The sequence below is a fragment of the Mastacembelus armatus genome, chromosome 3 (assembly GCF_900324485.2).
Source record: "Mastacembelus armatus chromosome 3, fMasArm1.2, whole genome shotgun sequence".
Lineage (NCBI taxonomy): Eukaryota > Metazoa > Chordata > Actinopteri > Synbranchiformes > Mastacembelidae > Mastacembelus > Mastacembelus armatus.
In genome coordinates, this window is record NC_046635.1 from 6,804,903 (window position 1) to 6,825,318 (window position 20,416).

Consider the following 20,416-nt stretch of genomic DNA (forward strand, 5'->3'; position numbering starts at 1 on the left):
AAGCATTCCAGTATTACAGTGGTGCTTCACATAGTTGGTTTACATTTTATACTTTTGCATTCTGTTCCTCATAGTGTTGCTGTTATAATTAACCAACAGTGTGGTTGGGATTGCACTTGTGTCTCCTGGAACCTACTGGACAGTGGGCTGGCTCCGTGTTGCTTTTGGCAACTAGTTTAACAACCTCCTCATGTCCTCTCAGTACTGGTCTGCTGTGTTTCATGGGGTGAGAATGTGTCGGACACAGCACAAAGGCTGGACATACTGTATATTAGTGCCACAATACATCAGTGCTGCATAGGATTTGAGAAAAAAAAAACAGCTAGTTAGTAGTGCAAGCCAGATGATTAGAGTGAGTGCGGTACTCATGTTAATTTGACCTTGCTGTGTTGTGTTCTTGTCTGGAGTCAGACTTGCTTGTCATTTGGGGCCAGTAGGGGGCAGAACACGATGACAAACTGATAAAGCCAAAGCTTTGGCATACTTTTACTTAAGTCAGTGAGGAAAACAACTTTTAGGCCAACAACTGATTGATTACACCTCAGACAAACAGACAAAAAGTAACAGAGAAGCAACATTCAAAGAAATTTGACATTTTTTTGATCACCAGTACTCAAAATTAATTGAAAAGCTTATATCAGTTATTTGAAATGAGATCCAAAGTACTTCACTAAATGAGTAGTGATTAAAGACTGTATATGAAGATATGCAAAATATATATGACCTCTTTGTCAGTTGTGGTGAACTGATGGTTTTCTTACCCTCTCTGTTTGCTGATTTGTTTTTTTTGTTTTTTTTTCATTAAAAGCTTAAATTGCCCACCCTTGTTCCACTTGCTGTTTAAAATATGTTTTATGTAAACTTTGTACTATGGCAACACCCAACAGCAGAGAAACTGTAAATCATAAAAAGCCAATATGACTGATTTCTGAATTGTATGGCTTTATCACGCATTTCTGAGTACATTATTGTGTGGTCTTTGGCTAAGGTGCCACACTTGACACAGGCTTTTTCTTACAGCAGCAAGGACTCAAAACCAACAGTTCTTCTTCTTATTATTATTATTTTTTTAAAGCTGCAAGGATGATCACTGACCTATGGCAGTATTTATTAGCAGGTTATGATGTGTGGCTGTGATTTGTTCATCCTTCTTATTCAGCAACAACAAGTAGCTTGGCAATTCACTGAATGTTGAACACCCAGTGGTCCAGGAAAGTGGTGCAAAGGGTATTCAATGAAGAGACAGGGGCTGACCAGCCTTATTGCACCATTTGCCTTCTAAGTGTCGAAGGGAACACTGTGGTCAGCCTGCATTCATTGTACTCAGGCATGTCATTTTCTCTCCTTAGCTTTTCCATCCCAGCCCAATTGACCCTATTTTTCTCCTTGTTCTGGCCCACCTCAGCTACACACTGCTACAACCAGGTCATTGTCCTGATGATAAGTGCCACATCCTGTTGAGTGAAGTGGTGAGAGGTATTAGTTCAGGCCTGAATAGAGGGTAGACATCAATACACAGACAGGCTGCGTGAGCAGACAATGGAAAACGCCAGTCTGAACAGGCTCTGATTAAATAGATGATGATTGAAGTTTCACTACAGACAGGAGGATAACTACAGCCTTTTCTCAGTGGTGGAGGTTCAGCTTTGGCTTGATTCCACTCTGAGTGTACCCTTTTGTTTTGTGTTCGAGTAAACAACTTTTTGGTTTTATCTTGGTGTTGAGCTGACCTGTACACTTTTATATACATTAGTACATCTAACCACAAATTCTTTTTCTTTGTTTCCCAGCAAAGAGTACAGTCAAGCTAAAGATGTCACAGTAGAACTCATTTGGCTCGGTTACTCTTTTCCTTTATTACCAAAAAGATGGACTTGGAGCTGTAATGATGTAGTAAATAATAATAAAAAACTTTATTTTGTACAGTTTATTTCAAAACATGCATTACGAAGTGTTACACAAAAAATGAAAATAAAAAAGTAACATACCAATCAGTAAAAATCAAAACAGCAATTAAAATCAAATAATATCAGGAGAGGCCCTGCTATAAAGTATGTTTTAAGAAGACATATAAAGCAAGTCACTGATTGCTGTTCTAGTTTTCTCAGGTAATTTGTTACCAGTTAGAGCTTGGGGGCTCTAACTGTGAAAGCTCTGTCACCTCTTGTTTTCAGTCGCACATCTGGAACAATTAGAAGACCTTCGCCAAACATCTCAGTCTCAGCAGTTTTACGCATGCTCGTATCTTGCTAAGAGACCAGCTAATATAGCAGGGTGCAGTTCTGTTCTTAAAATATACTGCCAACCAATGCAAAGATGCTAAAACTGGAGTGATATTATCACTTATCTTTGTTCTTGTTAAAAGCCTTGCAGGCGAATTCCGTACAATTTGAAGCCTACTGATGGATTTCAAACTAAAGAGGCTATTGCAGTATTCGAGGGGTGAGGAAATAATAGTATGCAAGATTCTCTCTGTGTCTCTGTGTATTTAAAAGGTAGTGCAAAGTTTAGAAATATTTCTAAGACAATTGCACCAGCTTTGTGACATGCAGTTCAAAACTTAGATTACTATCAAACCAAACACACAAACATAAGGCAGACACTCTTGCTATTCTCTTTAAATAGACATCAGTGAAACCTAGAGTGGCTTGTAAAAGTTTTTGTTTTATGTGAAAGTTAGAGTCCCTATGTGCATTGCACACCTGTCATGGGAACTCTGATCCCATATGCAGCAGAGTAGGAAAAAGGTAGGGGAATTGTGCACATCAAAGCAACAATCAGTAGCTCTAGTTCCAGAATTGGGATACCACTCTTCAGTGTCCCGTTCCTCTCACGGGTCTTTGTTCGCTCGCCACATCCTCCTCAGCAACACCTTTCACACACTGAATGTCTGATTTAAACTCATTTCACAGATACTAGCTTGCCTAATATTCTTCTGCCAAGCATCCTCATCCATTACTGTTATCATTCATGTGACGTCTGTGATTGCTGTCTCTCGCTCTGTCTCCTTGCATTTGTGAGTATCTAAATATGATGGTATGAGTATCTAAATATGTGTTATGATTTTCAGAGTTGGCTTGTCTGAAAGCACCTCTTGTCTAGATTGTATAAAACAATTTTTCTGTCTCAGCCTTTCTGAGTTCTTGTGATTGATGTATAAAATTGGACTGTTTTTGCTCCCATATATTCCTGAGGCGGAGATCTGAGTGGGTTTCGTTTTTCCTCGCCTCCAGAGGCACACAGTGTTTCATGTTCTTGTGGGTTAGAGTCAAACAGAGTACTGCACATGAAGGCACAAACTGCAGGTTGCAATAGATTGATCTCCTCCTTTTTGCTTGTTTTCTGTGTGCTATCTGTATTTTTGTATATGTGTCTCTGTGTTGTGGGGAGCGTAAAGCTTGCTGCCTGTGATGAATTGGCGTGGCAGTGGAGACAAATTTGGACATTGAGGAGCGTTGGGTTTGCTCAGAAATTTGTTCTGCCTCTCAGCTCTGTGTAATGATGAAGAACTAGGTGCACATCAGCCGGAGGAGTGCAACTGTTGTGAATGAAACCCACAACAAACACACAGACTCAGGCAGGCAAGGAAGGGGGCCATGGTATATCCACTGTGTGCGTGTGTGTGTGTGTGTGTGTGTGTGTGTGTGTGTGTGTGTGTGTCCCTCCCCACTCTGGGGACCCTCTGCCCTCAATACAGGAACTTCACTGTAGATGGGGGTTTGTTGTAAAGGGCCACATTTGTGGAGCTGAATCATGGTTTCTGTAGGTTTGCGGAAAACCCACCATGGTACTGTATGTGAAAGAAGATGGAAAATTCAGTTTGCAGGGCCCATGGTGCAGTGTCACTGTAGCAGTTGTAGTTAATGGCTCATATAAAAGTGTTAGATTAAAAGAGATGAGCGGAGCTCGTAGGCATCTGACAGAGGTGACAAGCTTCAGAGGTTGATCACTGACTGCAATCCCAGCCCTCATTAATTGCTTTTGGTTAGATCAACACTATCTGTGTCTGCACATATATAAAATAGACTACACTCAAACATGTGCTTAGACGAGGGGTTTGAATGATGACCACGGTCATGTTAACTTGTTGATCATCTGAATTTAATTGAATGTTTATAACTATTTACATCTGAATCATGTTTTTCTTTTGTATGTATACCATTTATGATGGGTATATCAATTGTACTCTGTTCTTCTAGTAATGAGCTGATTTTATTGTGTATTCAGTCACAATCTGTGATGATGACAAATTAACTGGTCTTGGAGCAAGATTGTTGAAGTCAGCCCTTAGCACTTACTTGCTGTATGATTTTCCCATTACATAGTTTTTATATAAGTAATTACTCAGTGCCTTCTACCCCTTATAAAACATCTCCATCTTACTATAGATTAAGGGTCCTGTACATATCTAAATACTTTGATATATTTCAATTAAAATAATATGAAATCGCCATTTAATGTGGCCCTAATTCAGAGTTCTGTCAGGACCTTTCTCACACTGTTAACAAAATCTGTAAGCTCAACTAAGGAAAGACTTTATCACTGAGTTGGACCAGATTGCTTTAGCGAATAAACCTGAAAGTCATGCATTTAAGTGCAGTAGAATCCTATTAGGGAGGCTGCACATTTGCACCTTGGAACCCTGCTCTGTTAAAAGAAGCCGACCTGTCTGGGTCACCGCCTGCATGATTGACTGTTACTGAAATCTACCCCTGCTCAGCCTTCTGGAAATACAGTATATGCTAACAATATAGTCATTCTGCCCTAATTTTCAGTTTGAATGGTGATGTTACAAATGATAAAATATGATTTTATGCACACCAGTGTTTTGTGCTTGACTCCTGCTTTACCCAAATTGAACGCCAATTATTATTATGGAACATGAAGATCTCTGGACCAGTAGACAACCTGGTAGTATCAAAAACTCCTAGTTTGAGTCTTTCAAATTGGATTTTGTTCAGTGTGTGTTATTGTTCCACAGGGATTTTGTCACATGAAATGGGATGAGTGAGAAAAACACACACAACCTTAATCAGAGCAATGTCCTCCTATGCTTCACTAAATTAGTGGTTGGACCCAGCAGTCACACCATCACTGAATGTACTGCTTGGCCTCTATGAAACCATTGAAGTTTTAATGATTTTTGTAGCATGTGATACACTTAGTCAATCTTATGCATGCTTAGGTAGAGCACACTGTGTTCATGCAAACGTGAAATATTTGTATTAACACTACCATTTTACATAATTAGGCAAAAACTTTGAATACTTTAAATTTTGAATACTGTTGGCATATGTTATGTTGCCCCAGGAACCATGTGTTTGCTCACTGTCCTTGACTTTTATTTCACATCGACATAACTGCTTGACTGAACTGTGTTTTCTTAGCAGAAAGTAGTGAGCATTTAAATATGCCTGACTTAAAATCAGTGATCAGACTTATGCTGTTATCACAAGAGTACGTATTCATGGATGGAAACTTTTTTTCACTATTTGTCAAATTAGTGTGTGTGTGTGTGTGTGTGTGTGTGTAAAAAGGAGCACCTACACTGCTTTAACATCACATTAGTGTTTGTCGTCAGACATTTATCTATTTTTCTTTCTTAGCATCTTACTGTACAGATTTTTTTTTTTAAGCTAGTATGTAGACCATTAAACTAAAAAAAATATTCTGACAGCAAACATAAAAATTGGATTCCACAGTTGAATGTAATAAAACCACCACTATAATTACATTACAGCAAGTAGCTTTTAATGACAGCGTGTCAGTAGTGAGACTGTACCTGTGTAAGTGAAGAGTTCAGTCCCTTCACATCTGCATAGTGGCTGACAAAGACTCAAATTTTTATAGGCAATACAAAAGTGGTGTTGAAAAGAAAACACCCACACACACACAACACACAAATTCACGTTTGCATGACAACTATGGTGTATATATATTATTTATATATATATATATATATATAATATATATTTCAAAAAAAAAGAAAAAAATTGTCCCTGACATGGGCATATACCTATTTAAATTCCCATTCACTGCCGATCACGAGTCAGGCCCAGCATTCTGCCTCTGGGCCAGGTTTTCAGCTGTGCCAACACAGGGCATGATTTGCACGTCATACCAAGAAAGTGTTTCTACAATATCTTTGCATTCGGGGGGATTCTGCAATGCAATAACGTCATATTCCCACTGCAATTTTTTTGGTGTTCTGTATTACATGCTGTCAAACACCATTTGCCATTTTTGAGTGCTCTATTGCAGCTTGACAGTAAATTGCAACTTCCCTTCATTGACACATAATATTGTTGATTGTTTTTTCCTAAACTAAAACACAAGGGTTGACAACACCAGCAGGTTGACTACAGTTTGTGTACAAGAACTTGCTGACCTATATTATTACCGAATTTACTTGAAAGAAGTTCCATTCAATTTTGTGTGCGTGTGCGTGTGCGTGTGTGTGTGTGTATGTGAGAGAGAGTGAGTGATGCATGTGGATGCTTAAGTCTTTTCATACTGTCTTACATGCTATTTGGTTTTATTGTTGCATGCCATTAGTTCCAATTTGTTGCAAACACATTCTATCAAATTTTCTTTCTGTATCTCTCCTTTGTCTTTTAACACCCCCTCATTTTTTTTCTTCCTGGGTTTTTCAGAGAATGATGAGACAGGTGTGATGGATAGTTTGCTAGAAGCCCTACAGTCAGGAGCTGCTTTCAGAGACCGCAGGAAAAGAGCTCCAAGAGCCAGAGGTGAGTCTTTTATTCTTTAGCATACATAAAACCATGTGCACGTTATGTGAAGAAAAACAAAAAAAAATGGACACTATTTAGATTCAAGTTGGATGTTTCAAAATCATATTGAGTTCAAGTTAGCATATTTTTTCTTTTATTTTTAAAAAAAGGAAGTGAATGCCTCCTTGGGTTTTCATGCCTTGGTGCACATTCAGTCATTTACAAAAATCACTGGTTTGTTGTTTGTACACATACTAGCAGCATAATGCCAGAGAATCCTCTCGCTGACATTACTACAACAGTTTTTTTTTTTTTTTTTTTCCCTGGCAAAGTCTAAATCCAGGAACTGAACAAATGAAATAAACATCTTGTGAATTCAAGGTGGGATCTGTACATAGATAAAATAGATTTCCCATGGAACTTTAGGAGCAACTGACAGCTGTGCCCCTAAACACATTATTTCTTGTTAATGAACTTCACAGCCCATTCGTAAAGGTTCTTATTCCTCTTAGTATTGTATGTCTTGGCATCACTTGTACACTGCCCTCCTTACAGATAACCAGCAGCAGATGATCAGCCCCAGTTCCTTCCGCCAAGTTCTCAGGCCTGTTAATTATGGTAAAGCAAATAAAAATCTCATGACGCTAAAGCCTCAAGCATGCTCAGCTCTGTCTCTGCTTAAAATCCTGCCTTAAACACCTCTTGCAAATAATGCCAATTCTCCTTGACAGTTTAGTTGTGCTGCTTTTTTTCTGTTCGCTGACCTTTTCAGTTGTCCCGTTGCCTTTTTGTGACCTTGTGTGTGCCTTCAAGTGTGAAAAGCCATTGCTGAAACAGCTTGAGGTAGTGCTATGTGCTGACTGTTAGCGAAGCAGGGTCGAGATTCTTTGAAAGCAGTGTGTGGGCTGTTCTGGCAGCTCAGTTTGATAAGGCTCCTAAATTGTTCAGTAACTGCAGCAGTTTGAGATCAACTCTATTGTATGGTTGTGAATGCAGCTGGACTCTTTGACATTTCTAGATTTTTGTGAGGGAATCTATAAACGTCTGTCCACACCTATATGTAATATAAGTCAGGTTTTCTGGAATTTCATGTCTTGAATTTTAAGACACCTGACCTATGTATTACTGCATATGTTTTTAATAGGGGTCTGCACATAAACCAAGCTCAAACCTACAGACAGAACGTGTTATAAATTTGATATAAGCCACTTTTAGCTTCGAGCAGTTTAACTCTTCAACTCCTTGTTAATTTATTCATGTATAAATGTCTGTGTTCTAGGGAGTGAAGATTGTATGGGTTACCAATTACACCAAATTAAATTGTCGTGCATTATTCATAGTTGTGAAAAGATATTGTACTTTAGCTGTTGCTAAAATAAACAGCAGCTTTCTTTTCTTGTCAAAGGTTTTCTACAATCATTACTGAGGCACTTAAAAAATTACTCTGTAACTGTATTACCTCATATTACTTGTAATTGGAATCCCGGTGGGCTGAGTACAGGCACACATGAATAAAATTATTCACACTCAATCCACCCACATCATTGATGGCAATGATAAAGGGCCTTGCTCTGTTGTTCTGCTCTGACTTATCTGAAATTAGATTGGAAAAGGGATGAGGGGGAGGGAGATATACAGGGTGGGAGGAAAGAGACAGATAGAGGTGGCTGTAACATAAGAAATTGAGAGAAATGATGTGAGGAAGAAAGATAGATCTAGTTGGTAAGGGTGAAGCTAAGGAATAATGCAGAGGAAAAAATAGGGCTCAGATGCCATCTGTTTTTGGGTGTCTGGGCATGAGAGAGAGAGAGTCAGCAAGAGCGAACAAACCAGAGCTATGTTGTATTACCAGGGGATTAGAGCAAAAGAAAGTACAGTGTTTTTAAAGAGCTGCTGCTTAGTGTCCATGTTGTGAAAAGACCCCATGAAATAATGTACAGGTAAGAAGGTCCTGAATGGTTGCTGGTCCAGCTGCCCCCTGCTGACAGCTTTGGGCATAGTTTTTTGACTAATAAAGCTCAACGCTCTTGCCTGTCACTGCAGGCCTCATACTCACTGCCAGCCTCCCAGAGCAAACACAGCTAATTACTTTTCTCTGCCCAGCCCCAGCACCAGCTCAGCCCTCTCAATGCCCATTCATCTTAATTTCCCCCTCTCTGCCATCTGCCTCCTAAATAACACTCCTCCTCATTTCCCTACCATCCCATATCCCCGCTGTCTTCTTCTATACTCTCATGGCCTGACAATGGCCCTCCCCAAACATAATTGCCTTTTATTGGTGTGGAGTCTCTTCACTTCTCCTGCCTCACCCCTTCTCTCCCATTTCCCTTCCCTCCTTTTGAGATTCAGGCCTTAATTGCCTTGGGTTTAGTCGATGGAGTGAGTCAAACCCACAGGATGCTCTCAGTTTAGTTTGGAGGTGATGAAGTTTAGTCAGCGGCACATGCGCTTAAACAGCTGCTTTCACTTTCACACTACCCAGCCACCTCTTTTCCCACAGTTTTAAATACCCTTTAATAATTGATCTCAGGGGTATTGCTGTACTCCAGTGAAGCAGCAAAGAGAATTGAAACAGAAACATCTGTGCCAGAAGATACTGTAATTAGTGGTGAAGGGGAGAGATTTCAATGGTCAATCTGAACACCCATGTTGCCATTTAGATTTTTCACCAAGGGAGACTCGAGTGCACCAGTCTGCTGTATGCTGAAACAAATCAGATGGCCGATAGACTGAGCTCCCCATCACAAGACTTTGATGAGATTGCAGAGTAGTTTGATTATGGCTATAGTGCTTCATAGTAATGAGTGTGATTGCCATGCAGCAGAAAATATGATTAAAAGATTCTTGCCTGTCTGGTCCACTGTTCTTCTTTTCCATCTGCCTTCTTTTCTCTCCTCCTTTTGTACTCTTTGGTTTGAGTTAGAGTCCTGGCCTGAGTTCCCTGCATTTTTCTCAGCTTCATCTGTCTCTCATCTCCTCTCCTCCCCTGCTCCTAAATTGGCTCAGTACACTTTAACATGAGCCAGCAGCTAAGGTGTTTAGCTTGGTCTGCACACATACACACATATACATAAAAGTACACAGACACACCCGCAGACTTCGGGGGATGAAGGTAAGCAGGCTTTGCAGTGGCTGTGGCCTGGGTTAGGATAAGGCTGTGGGGCTCTGGGGCTCCTAGACACTCTAAATTGGATTGGGCTCCACAGAATGATGGATCGATGGTGGTTAGCCACACAGGTGTAAAAGACTTATTGAATCTATAAAGCAACCATGGCTTTTTAACTGTGTCGTTCTGAACACATCTCTGCAGGGTCTGTCTGGTCATTTCAGCCTTCTTTGCAAGCCCTCTGCACAGCCTTGCTGATTGCCAAGATGGCATGTGCATGTTGAGGGAATCACATAACTACATTTTTTTAATTGTTGCATTTGATAGAGAGCATGAGCCTGAGTGTGTAAAGCAGCATAAGCAAGAGGTGCATTGAAATGTATCTGTGTGCTGTAATAGTCTTGTCCTGGAATGATGATTATCGAGATTGACGAGGAACAGAATCTATGAAGGAGTAAGTGTCTCTGTCTTTAGAAGCAATTACTTCAGATGTCTTTAGTGACACCTGACCTAACAATTATCATGTATGATATAACTCTGAACTAGAGCTTGAAATTGATGTAAAGGTCACTTCACAAAGTCAGTGAAGCCCTTAACCAAATGGAAACAGGAGTTATTTTCCCTTAGTTGCACTTAAAAGTGTTAAGGTTCTTACCCTAAACGCAAGCTTTTAGTTATTGGAGATCTTGTGTGCTATGTATTTTAACTTTATGACCCTTTTTGCTGAATTTATGTGTCTGTACATAATGTTGGATCCTTGGTTCATGCAGGCAGCTTATTCAGTACAGAATTTTAATGGCTTGGGTATAGGTGCAAATGGTAGTAGGAGATGACTAATAGGCTTAATTTGAAACTCAACCCACGGTGTCTTTCAGAGGTTGTGCCGCAGAAAATCATTAAGACGAAACTAGGGAGAGTGAAGTTGAAATGAAAGTCAAAAAAGTAGGATAAAAAGCTAAGTTTGTTTCCTCTCATATCTGTGACATATTGGTGGAAAAATTAGCACTACAAATCAGACACTGTATCTTCCTGAGGATGGGACAATGGAAATCTTCTGATAGCTACTTGCTGTTTTAATTGGGCAACCTATAGGCTGACCTGTGGATTCCGTTGCAGGCTAGTGTATCCTACAGATTAGGGCTGTGCATTATCATTCTTTTACTTGCATGTGTGTTTATATTAATGTCATTTATGGGCAGAAGGAACTTTTCATAGCTCTTATAATCTTTAGAGGAAGTAGTGCTGTCATAATACCAAAATTATGACTTCAATTCCAGAACATAGAACAAAACAAAAAAATATATATTTTGACAGTGTCAGTGCTGTGGAGAATATGAAAAGAGGCTAAACAAAAATGTCTGAATACTGTTAAACACAATGACATCTAAAGAGTTAGACAGTTGCCCTTAATTTCCTTGTCAAACTCTGATGGTGAATAAAGCTCACTTGTCATACTCCTTAGATTTAGGAAGTGTTATCTATCACATTCACTAATCGCTATCAGGAGAGGTTTCACCTACATATATATATCAAATAATGTAATAATAATGTTTATTATGTATGCACACACACACACACACACAGTCCATTCAGTCTTCATCTAGTTGTTTATGTAAATGTAAATATCAAGGTCACATACTGTACTTTGCCTGAGCAATTAGCTCCCCTTGGCAAAGGTGCTTAACATTTTAATATTTTTGTATAACAAATAATTTTCTGTGCAGCTTTCCGTCGCCACACGGTAATTTGCAAAGGGAGGCAAATGGTTTCACTGGTAAGACTTAGAGCAGTGTGTGTAACGTAGGGGACAGTTTGCATTTGGCACAAAATTTTCCCACTGGTTTGCGTTGCTACCAGAAGAACTTTGGGCCATCAGCTTCAATTCCCACACAATTTAATGTGCTAGTTTTCTCATTTACCTTAATTTTTCTTCTAAGAATTTCCAAGAAGGCTTGACTGGGTGTGCCCACTTGAATGTTTCATGCTTTCCTGAATGCTCGTCAGTGAATCTGCAACTTCCTCTGGCTTCCTCCTTCATTTGCATCACTGAATTACTACCCCTCTCTCCGATGCTGTAATTAGTTCCATTTTGCTCCAGTCCGTGGGCTTAGAGTTTACCTACTGTTAGTGTGAACCTTTGACATGAATATGTTTGGGGCTGGAGTGAAGTAGAGTGCTGCTCACACACAGCGCTGCTCTCTGCTGCACAGCAACGTAACTTCGGACATACAGCTCTTATTAAATCTGTCGTTCAAGTTTTTTGTGTGTCCACACCACAGGAACTGTGAAATATAATAGTTCTTAGAACACTAGCATTGTTGTTGAATGTCATCAAGAAGTGAGGTCACTATGCCAGTCATCAGCCCGCTAATGTTACTTCAACGTTCCTACTAGGGGTACAAATGCAAATTGGAAAAAATACCTTTAAGATCTGTAGTTCTTGTCGGTTCTTCACTGGTGTAGTTCCTCGAACTTATTCTCTAGAAAGAGCCTAAATCTTCCCACCCTCCCAAAGTTCCTCAGTTTACTCTTTACTTTTTGACTTTGTTTTGTTTCTGCTTGATCTCCTCCCCGGCCTTGGTGCTTTACCCTAGACATGACATAAGCAGAAAAAGACAGGCTTATTAAATCATTTCAGTGAGCTCAAGACAAAAAGAGGCTCACAGATGCTTTCTTCCTCTGTTTGAATTGATGCAACACATCATTTTTTTCAAAAGTGTAACTGTAGAAATTGTTGATTTATCAGCATTTGGTCATAATATATCATCCAACCATCACATATAGCTTATGTGCTTTTCATTAAAGTGACAGATTATTGCCTAGTAAACTTTTGTTCCTGAATACAGAGTGTTTACTCTCTAGCTTTTCTCACACACACACACACACACACACACACACACACACACACACACACACACACACACACACACACACACTCATGCATAGAAATTGTCGGCTTAAACTTTGTGTTTTAATGAGATAAAGGCAAGAGGTTAAAGGCCGTTCCCTGGTCGGGTCATTAACCATGTCTGTGACTTGGACAGGTGTACCACCCTCTATATTCATGTCCACAATCATTTGGACACTAGGAGTCACAGTGTCTCTCTTATCACCACACTTGACTGGTGGTTTAAATGTTTAGTTGTTCTTGTCGACAAAGACATATCCAGATGGGAACGTGTACCTTGACCTGCCTTTGTCTGTCTGTCGGTCTGAAGTCCTGCACTTGGTGTATGTGCACGCGCATGTTTGAGTCTGTGCACAAATGCATTGAACAGATGGAGCAAAAGGGCACCTTAATAAAGTGGCTAGTGTAATTAGGTCCAGCCTGTGCAGTGAAACTTGTAGAATAGTAATTGAGGGTTGTAGAGAGCAATGAAGGAAAGATGTTTTTTAACCTTTATTCAAGTTTTGCTGCGAATAGTGCTCTCTCTTCCTGGAATTCCCTGCTGCATGCTTACACAGTTACACTTAGTCACACATGGAAGCTGCCCAGTACAATACAGTCTAATCTCTTGGCCACTTTACAGCCCTTCTTGAGTGCTTGGTCATTAATTGTCCCAGATTTATTCTGCAGGTCTGACAGTTGAACCGGGGACTATGAGGCACAGGCCCTTGCCTCTAATCTTTAGGTTGGAAGACCCTATCCTGTGATAATTTAAGGGCATTTGTTTGCAAAACACCATGTGCTCTATGTGAAATACAGACAGTAATTTTATATTAATTTTATATTAATGTATGACTATAGATTATGGTTTTACATGTATTGTACATGTATGTGTGATCATGTTGCTGTTTACTTTTTATGTTGCCTCAAAGGTGATGAGTAATAGCTTTAATGGTTATGGCTTGTGCTGTTATAGAGGTCCAGCCTGCTGAATATGCAGAGACTATTTCAATGAAATGTCTAGAATTTTGATGCATGCATATGTTGAGCTCTGTTAAAACTGATGCTTCTGCAAACCTGTGCTAACAGGGCAAATTTCAAACACCTATAGGAAATGTACCATTATTCTTAAAACTGTAATCTCTATAATCCATACCCAGTTCAGAATATAAGAAATATGAAGTGGTGTGCTGTACATTCACTTGACTGGTTAGAGAGGTCAGTGTAATGGATGACAGAAGAGTGGACGCACAAGGAGACACTGAGCTCAACTGTCTTCCCTCAGTTCTAAATAGAAAACAGATGATAACGAACACCTCTGCACTCTGCTCCATGTCGCTTTGCTGTACATCCCATATTTTTAGCCAAGCCCTAAGCCGATCAGGCTCCTCAGATATCCACTTTTAGCTGGATTATGAGGAAGCTGGGCTGTAATAAAAGCTGTGGATCGTGAAATAGAAAATGGTGTTCAGCATGTCAAGCCAAGGACCCTAATCAGCCCATTCACACCAGCTCAGGCCCCAAACAGCAGGTGAAGCTGCTAATGTCGGATTACTATTCAGTCAGCTTCTGAGATCCTCCCCATCTTTTCTTTTCACATGCATGCCGTGTCGCCTTATGCCCGCTTTGATACACATCTTATTTGCATGGGACAGTGGCAAAAACAACAAAAAAAGTTGAAACATTTATTAGGGATATTGTTTAAACCCAGATTTGAATTTTTATAGCATTCAATGTTCTGTATTTCAGTCACTGTCAAAATATTCGCCATTGTTTCTCTTTATCCATCCCTTTCTCTCATCAACCTGTTATGTACATTAATTGAGATTAGGCTTTTACACAGAACTCTAGTTAATAATGCAATGAGAAATGAAGTCATTTTCACCAAGGCTTTGTGCTAATTAAATTTTACAGGCAGCTTATCGCCTAGCCACACACATTCCTGGTTTGCCCACATTTACCAATGCCAGCAGCCATATCACATAGCCGTCAGGAAGAGGAAGCACTAGGGGGATGATTATATGAACTTCTGTTGTTATGGTAGGAAAATGAGAATTATCTGCCCTTTATATATATGTCATCTACAAAGAATGGTGCTTTACGTCTCTATGGTAATACCTTTGGTGATGGAGTGTTGGAGGTGATGAGGCAACAGTTTTCTTGACTCATTTAATAGCTGTTCTTCCACCTTGTCAAACATTTAAGTTATTTCTTTATCTTTTCACCATGGTGGCAAACTGGTTTTGTGCTTCAGGCTAACATTTGCGACTGGTCACAACGTTGTCCTTGGCAGAAAGAGCCACACTTCTTTCTCTTTGCATGTGTTGCTGTGCTTGCCACTAAGCTATCTTAAGTCTGAGGAAAAGAAGAACATTTAACTAGGAGCAATGAAAGGGGATAATGTATGATTTAAAATTCTACTCACCTTCCTCCAGTAATCTGTAAACAGTCCCCTATCCAGGTATCATTCTCTGGTGCACCATACTCATACAGAAATAGGAACAAACACCACGGCTGCTGCTGCTCATGATTCCCAGGACCACTTTAGTCTGTGGTGATAAAATGTTCACCTTCTTCCAAATTGCCTTCAATGTCTCTCTCTCTCTCTCTCTCTCTGCCATTCTACCTGCTATACGTCTCCTCACTGATCCAGAAGCTCTAAGTGCAGCGACAGGAGTTTCCACACCATCAGAGCAAGAAGGCCAGCCCTCAGGCAGCAGAATGTGTTTGATGCTGGATTCCCCTCAGAGAGTGACATTTGGGTTTTGCTGATCTACTATTATACCATCCTTTTATACCCATATACTCACTCACTCACACATTTGACTGTAGACAACCAGATGCATAGACACACACACACACACACACACACACAGATTGATTTCATTTCTTGTGGGGACGTTACACTGACTTGCAGACTTCACCTCACCTTAACCATAACCACTACTTGCCTAAGCCATCCTTAATCTTAAACCAAGTCATCACCCTAAAATTCAGATTTACATTGCAAGGACCAGGTACTGATCAATATGAGTGTATAAACAGGTTTCTGTCCCCACAATGTAATAAAACCAACCCCCCCCCCCCACACACACACACACATATCCTGGTAGACACTCAGCCTTGAGGCACAGGGCCATGTATGCCTCTCTGGCCTGTGGGCTAAGGAGCTTCATTAGTCTGGCACTAGCTTTGATTAGCATCCTCAGGGGTACAAATTAGAAAAAAAAGCTGTAGTGATCGTTTGAAGAAATACTCACTCTTGGCCTTGCTGCAGATATATGAACACTTCACAGGCGGTTCCCCTATTGTTCAGGATATAGCTGTTTTACCATAGATTAAGTTGTGTCTCTTTAGTGAGGATACTCTCCAAGTGGGAAAGAGAAAACTGAAGAACACCAAGAACATGAAGTAATGAAGTGGAGTGTGTGTGCGTGTGTGCGTGCGTGCGTGTGTGTGTGTTCTTTTGTGTGTACTTGTCAGCGTGTGCAGTATGTCACATGTATCTGAGAATGCATGTGTTTATCCATTACCTTAGTAAGGGTGTTAATGTGTGCACATGTAGAAGCATTGTCTGAGATGTTTTTCATTCTGGTGGAAATTCCTAGAGTTGCTGCCTGCTCTATAATAACCATACTTGACATTTCTCTCTCCTCCAGCTGGTGGAGACTAACAGATGCTTTCCATTCCAGTTGAACCTATTAAGGTTTTCCTTTCTGTACTGCATCCATTGGCCTGTCCTTTGGCAGGGCCCTTCTGAATGTCAAAACTCACTGTTTAGCATCGCAATAAAGCAGATATGGGGCAGAGAAGTAAAGAAAAGGAAAATAGCTGATGGCTGCCATTGGGCATTTACAAAGTTTTTTTTTTTTTTTTTTTTTTCTTTTAAAACCTGCTTGTGTTCACTTAGTGCTGTATAGGAACACTGATCTTTAATTTTCTGCATTTTTGTGTTTGAGATCTTGAGTTACTGTACTGAGTTAATGTTTAGACTTTTCTTCAATAATCCATAGGCAATTGAACAGGCTAACCTGTTATAATAGTAATGCAGGCAAATGTTCAACTTTTACATTGTCTGGTTCCTTGTCAAAATCTGTATTATTTTTGTTATTAATTTGTCATTTGTCATTGTTTTCCATATGTTCTGTGCCATACTTCTGACTGTTGGATGGCTGACCCCTAAATTAATAGTTGTATTCCTCTTACAGTAACATAGTAAATCAGTTATGACATCTTTTGTCATGCTTTTATTGGTACAGCAGCAGCTGTTTTCATTGGTCTACTAAGAGTTGCAAATTAGATCTTTCTCTCTCAACTTGCTGATTGATTGACTGCGACAACAGCAAATTACAGCAAAATGATCGTATGAAATGTTTTTTTTTGTTGTTTTTTTTACATATAATTCCCAGCCACTGTTACTAATGAAGTAAAAGTTGTTGGGGACAATGAACCAAATTTTGTGAACAGGCCATATTAATTGCCCTAAATTAATGAATTAAATTATATTAGAGTCTCATACAAACAGGGTTTTAATTTCTAACAAAAGCAAGAGAAAGTTTGATTGACAGAATATAATGCATAATTTAGGGATTCATACAAATGATGTTTGGAAAACTAAGTAATAGAATAATTGATTACTTTAAATCCTAATTCAAGTTTTGATTAAATGGAAAACATTATAATCATGCTCAGCAGACTTGATGATTGGGTTTTCAGGCCGTGGTGTCCGTGGCTAGTCTAGAATTGTGTACAAACCTGATTATTTTTCCAAACAGGGAGGTAATTAGCCTGGCTAGTTTGAATGGCAATTACAATATCAGACAAAGAGGAAAGAGGCTGTCTAAATGTATTTCACAGATAGTTCTGCGTTTGTCCACACAGACTGCCACACACAGATTCTGCTCAGCATGCAGCAACATCTGTAGCCAAACAATTATTTGTAACATTTGGTTCAATGTAACTTGCCCCACATTTGCATGCTAAAGTAATAGTTTTTGTTTTTTTCAAATTTCTTTTTCTAGTATGGGTAAGAAAAACAGAACAGGTTGAGAAGGGATGTTGATATGTAGTGATTGGCCTTTCTGTTTTCTGCATTTTCATCACTCTAACTTTTCATTTTCGTTTCATTCATAATGCTGCAGTATTTTTGCCATTACACACTCTTTTACATGCTACTAGAACTGAGTTATTTTTTTTTAAATCCACAAAGACAACATGCATTTGTGACTGATTCCCACTTAAGTCTCGGCTGAAGTCCTTAGCTCATTTTTAACATTTCCTTTATCTTGTATCATAGTGAATAAATTAGATACAGTATATTGGTCTCATGAAGCACATATCAAATACCAGCTATTTACGCAGCATAGCTGTAGGCTTTATGGGCAAAACTCCAAGACATCATTTCTCAAATTTACAAGGAATATTGCTTAAACAAATGTTATTCTCTTAAGTGCTTAGGTCTTGTTATCCTTTATTCATTTATTCATTTTCTTTTGATGACAGTGCCCTTCTGTGTTATGCACATATACACAGCAAGTTATTAAAACTTGGAAACTTTGATATCTGTGGGCTTTTTGACTGCCTAATACAGCCCAATACTGAGCAGTATAGATCTCCTGAGCTTGAGCTCAGAAATCTATAATGAAATATCAAAATGCTAGTGTGGTTTTCGTATGCTTTCAAATACACACTAGTGTGAAAGTAGTCCAACGCTCCAAAGCAAAGAGAAAAGCCACCAAAATGGGTTTACAGTGGGTACGGAAAGTATTCAGACCCCTTTAAATTTTTCACTCTTTCTGTCATTGCAGCCATTTGCCAAAATCAAAAATGTTCATTTTATTTCTAATTAATGTACACTCAGCACCCTATCTTGACAGAAAAAAACAGAAATGTAGAAATATTTGCAAATTTATTAAAAAAGAAAAACTGAAATATCACATGGTCATAAGTATTCAGACCCTTTGCAGTGACACTCATATTTAACTCACATGCTGTCCATTTCTTCTGATCCTCCTTGAGATGGTTCTGCTCCTTCATTGGAGTCCAGCTGTGTTTAATTAAACTGATTGGACTTGATTAGGAAAGGCACACACCTGTCTATATAAGACCTTACAGCTCACAGTGCATGTCAGAGCAAATGAGAATCATGAGGTCGAAGGAACTGCCCAAGGAGCTCAGAGACAGAATCCTGGCAAGGCACAGATCTGGCCAAGGTTACACAAGAATTTCTGCAGCACTCAAGGTTCCTAAGAGCACAGTGGCCTCCATAATCCTCAAATGGAAAACGTTTGGGACGACCAGAACTCTTCCTAGACCTGGCCGTCCAGCCAAACTGAGCAATCGTGGGAGAAGAGCCTTGGTGAGAGAGGTAAAGAAGAACCCAAAGATCACTGTGGCTGAGCTCCAGAGATGCAGTAGGGAGATGGGAGAAAGTTCCACAAAGTCAACTATCACTGCAGCCCTCCACCAGTCGGGGCATTATGGCAGAGTGGCCCGACGGAGACCTCTCCTCAGTGCAAGACACATGAAAACCCGCACAGAGTTTGCCAAAAAACACATGAAGGACTCCCAGACTATGAGAAATAAGATTCTCTGGTCTGATGAGACCAACATTGAACTTTTTGGCATTAATTCTAAGCGGTATGTGTGGAGAAAACCAGGCACTGCTCATCCCCTGTCCAATACAATCCCTACAGTGAAACACGGTGGTGGGAGCATCATGTTGTGGGGGTGTTTTTCAGCTGCAGGGACAGGACGACTGGTTGCAATTGAAGGAAAGATGAATGCGGCCAAGTACAGAGATATCCTGGAAGAAAACCTCTTCCAGAGTGCTGAGGACCTCAGACTGGGCCGAAGGTTCACCTTTCAACAGGACAATGACCCTAAGCACACAGCTAAAATAACAAAGGAGTGGCTTCGGAACAACTCTGTGACCGTTCTTGACTGGCCCAGCCAGAGCCCTGACCTAAACCCAATTGAGCATCTCTGGAGAGACCTGAAAATGGCTGTCCACCAACGTTCACCATCCAACCTGACAGAACTGGAGAGGATCTGCAAGGAAGAATGGCAGAGGATCCCCAAATCCAGGTGTGAAAAACTTGTTGCATCATTCCCAAGAAGACTCATGGCTGTACTAGCTCAAAAGGGTGCTTCAACTCAATACTGAGCACAGGGTCTGAATACTTATGACCATGTGATATTTCAGTTTTTCTTTTTTAATAAATTTGCAAATATTTCTACATTTCTGTTTTTTTCTGTCAAGATGGGGTGCTGAGTGTACATTAATGAGAAATAAAATGAACTTTTTTGATTTTGGCAAATGGCTGCAATGACAGAAAGAGTGAAAAATTTAAAGGGGTCTGAATACTTTCCGTACCCACTGTATATTGAATATGATACAGAATTTACACACACACACACACACACACACACATATATTTGTATATGTATCTTTTGACAATAACACTAAGAGTAGCACATAGCAGGTATTTATGCATATATGCCTTATTACTGTAGGTACAGATATTGCTTACTCTTGGAAAGATGAGAGTACATACACTGCCACGTTTGGCATATTCTAAAGCTTTCTACTCAGTGGCAGAAAAGTCACATAATGTGTAGCTAATTTGAGTGACTGAACACCTGACACCTCTTAAGTCAGGTTTACACTAGAGGTTCATCGCAATGTGGTGC

The 20,416-nt window shown here is 39.8% G+C and overlaps 1 protein-coding gene across 4 annotated transcripts in view; it reads left to right on the plus strand.

Annotated features, from left to right (window-relative positions):
- The window catches only part of LOC113138094 (protein diaphanous homolog 3), a 140,279-nt gene that overhangs the window by 85,098 nt on the left and 34,765 nt on the right, over positions 1-20,416 (plus strand). For 2 of the 4 annotated variants that reach the window (XM_026320237.1, XM_026320238.1), the window contains 2 exons: positions 6,654-6,749; positions 7,287-7,349. In XM_026320237.1, coding sequence (XP_026176022.1) covers positions 6,654-6,749; positions 7,287-7,349 — 159 coding nt within the window. Of the gene's footprint in view, positions 1-6,653; positions 6,750-7,286; positions 7,350-15,377; positions 15,847-20,416 lie in introns of those variants that run through there. The other 2 variants (XM_026320240.1, XM_026320239.1) reach the window with 2 other exon arrangements.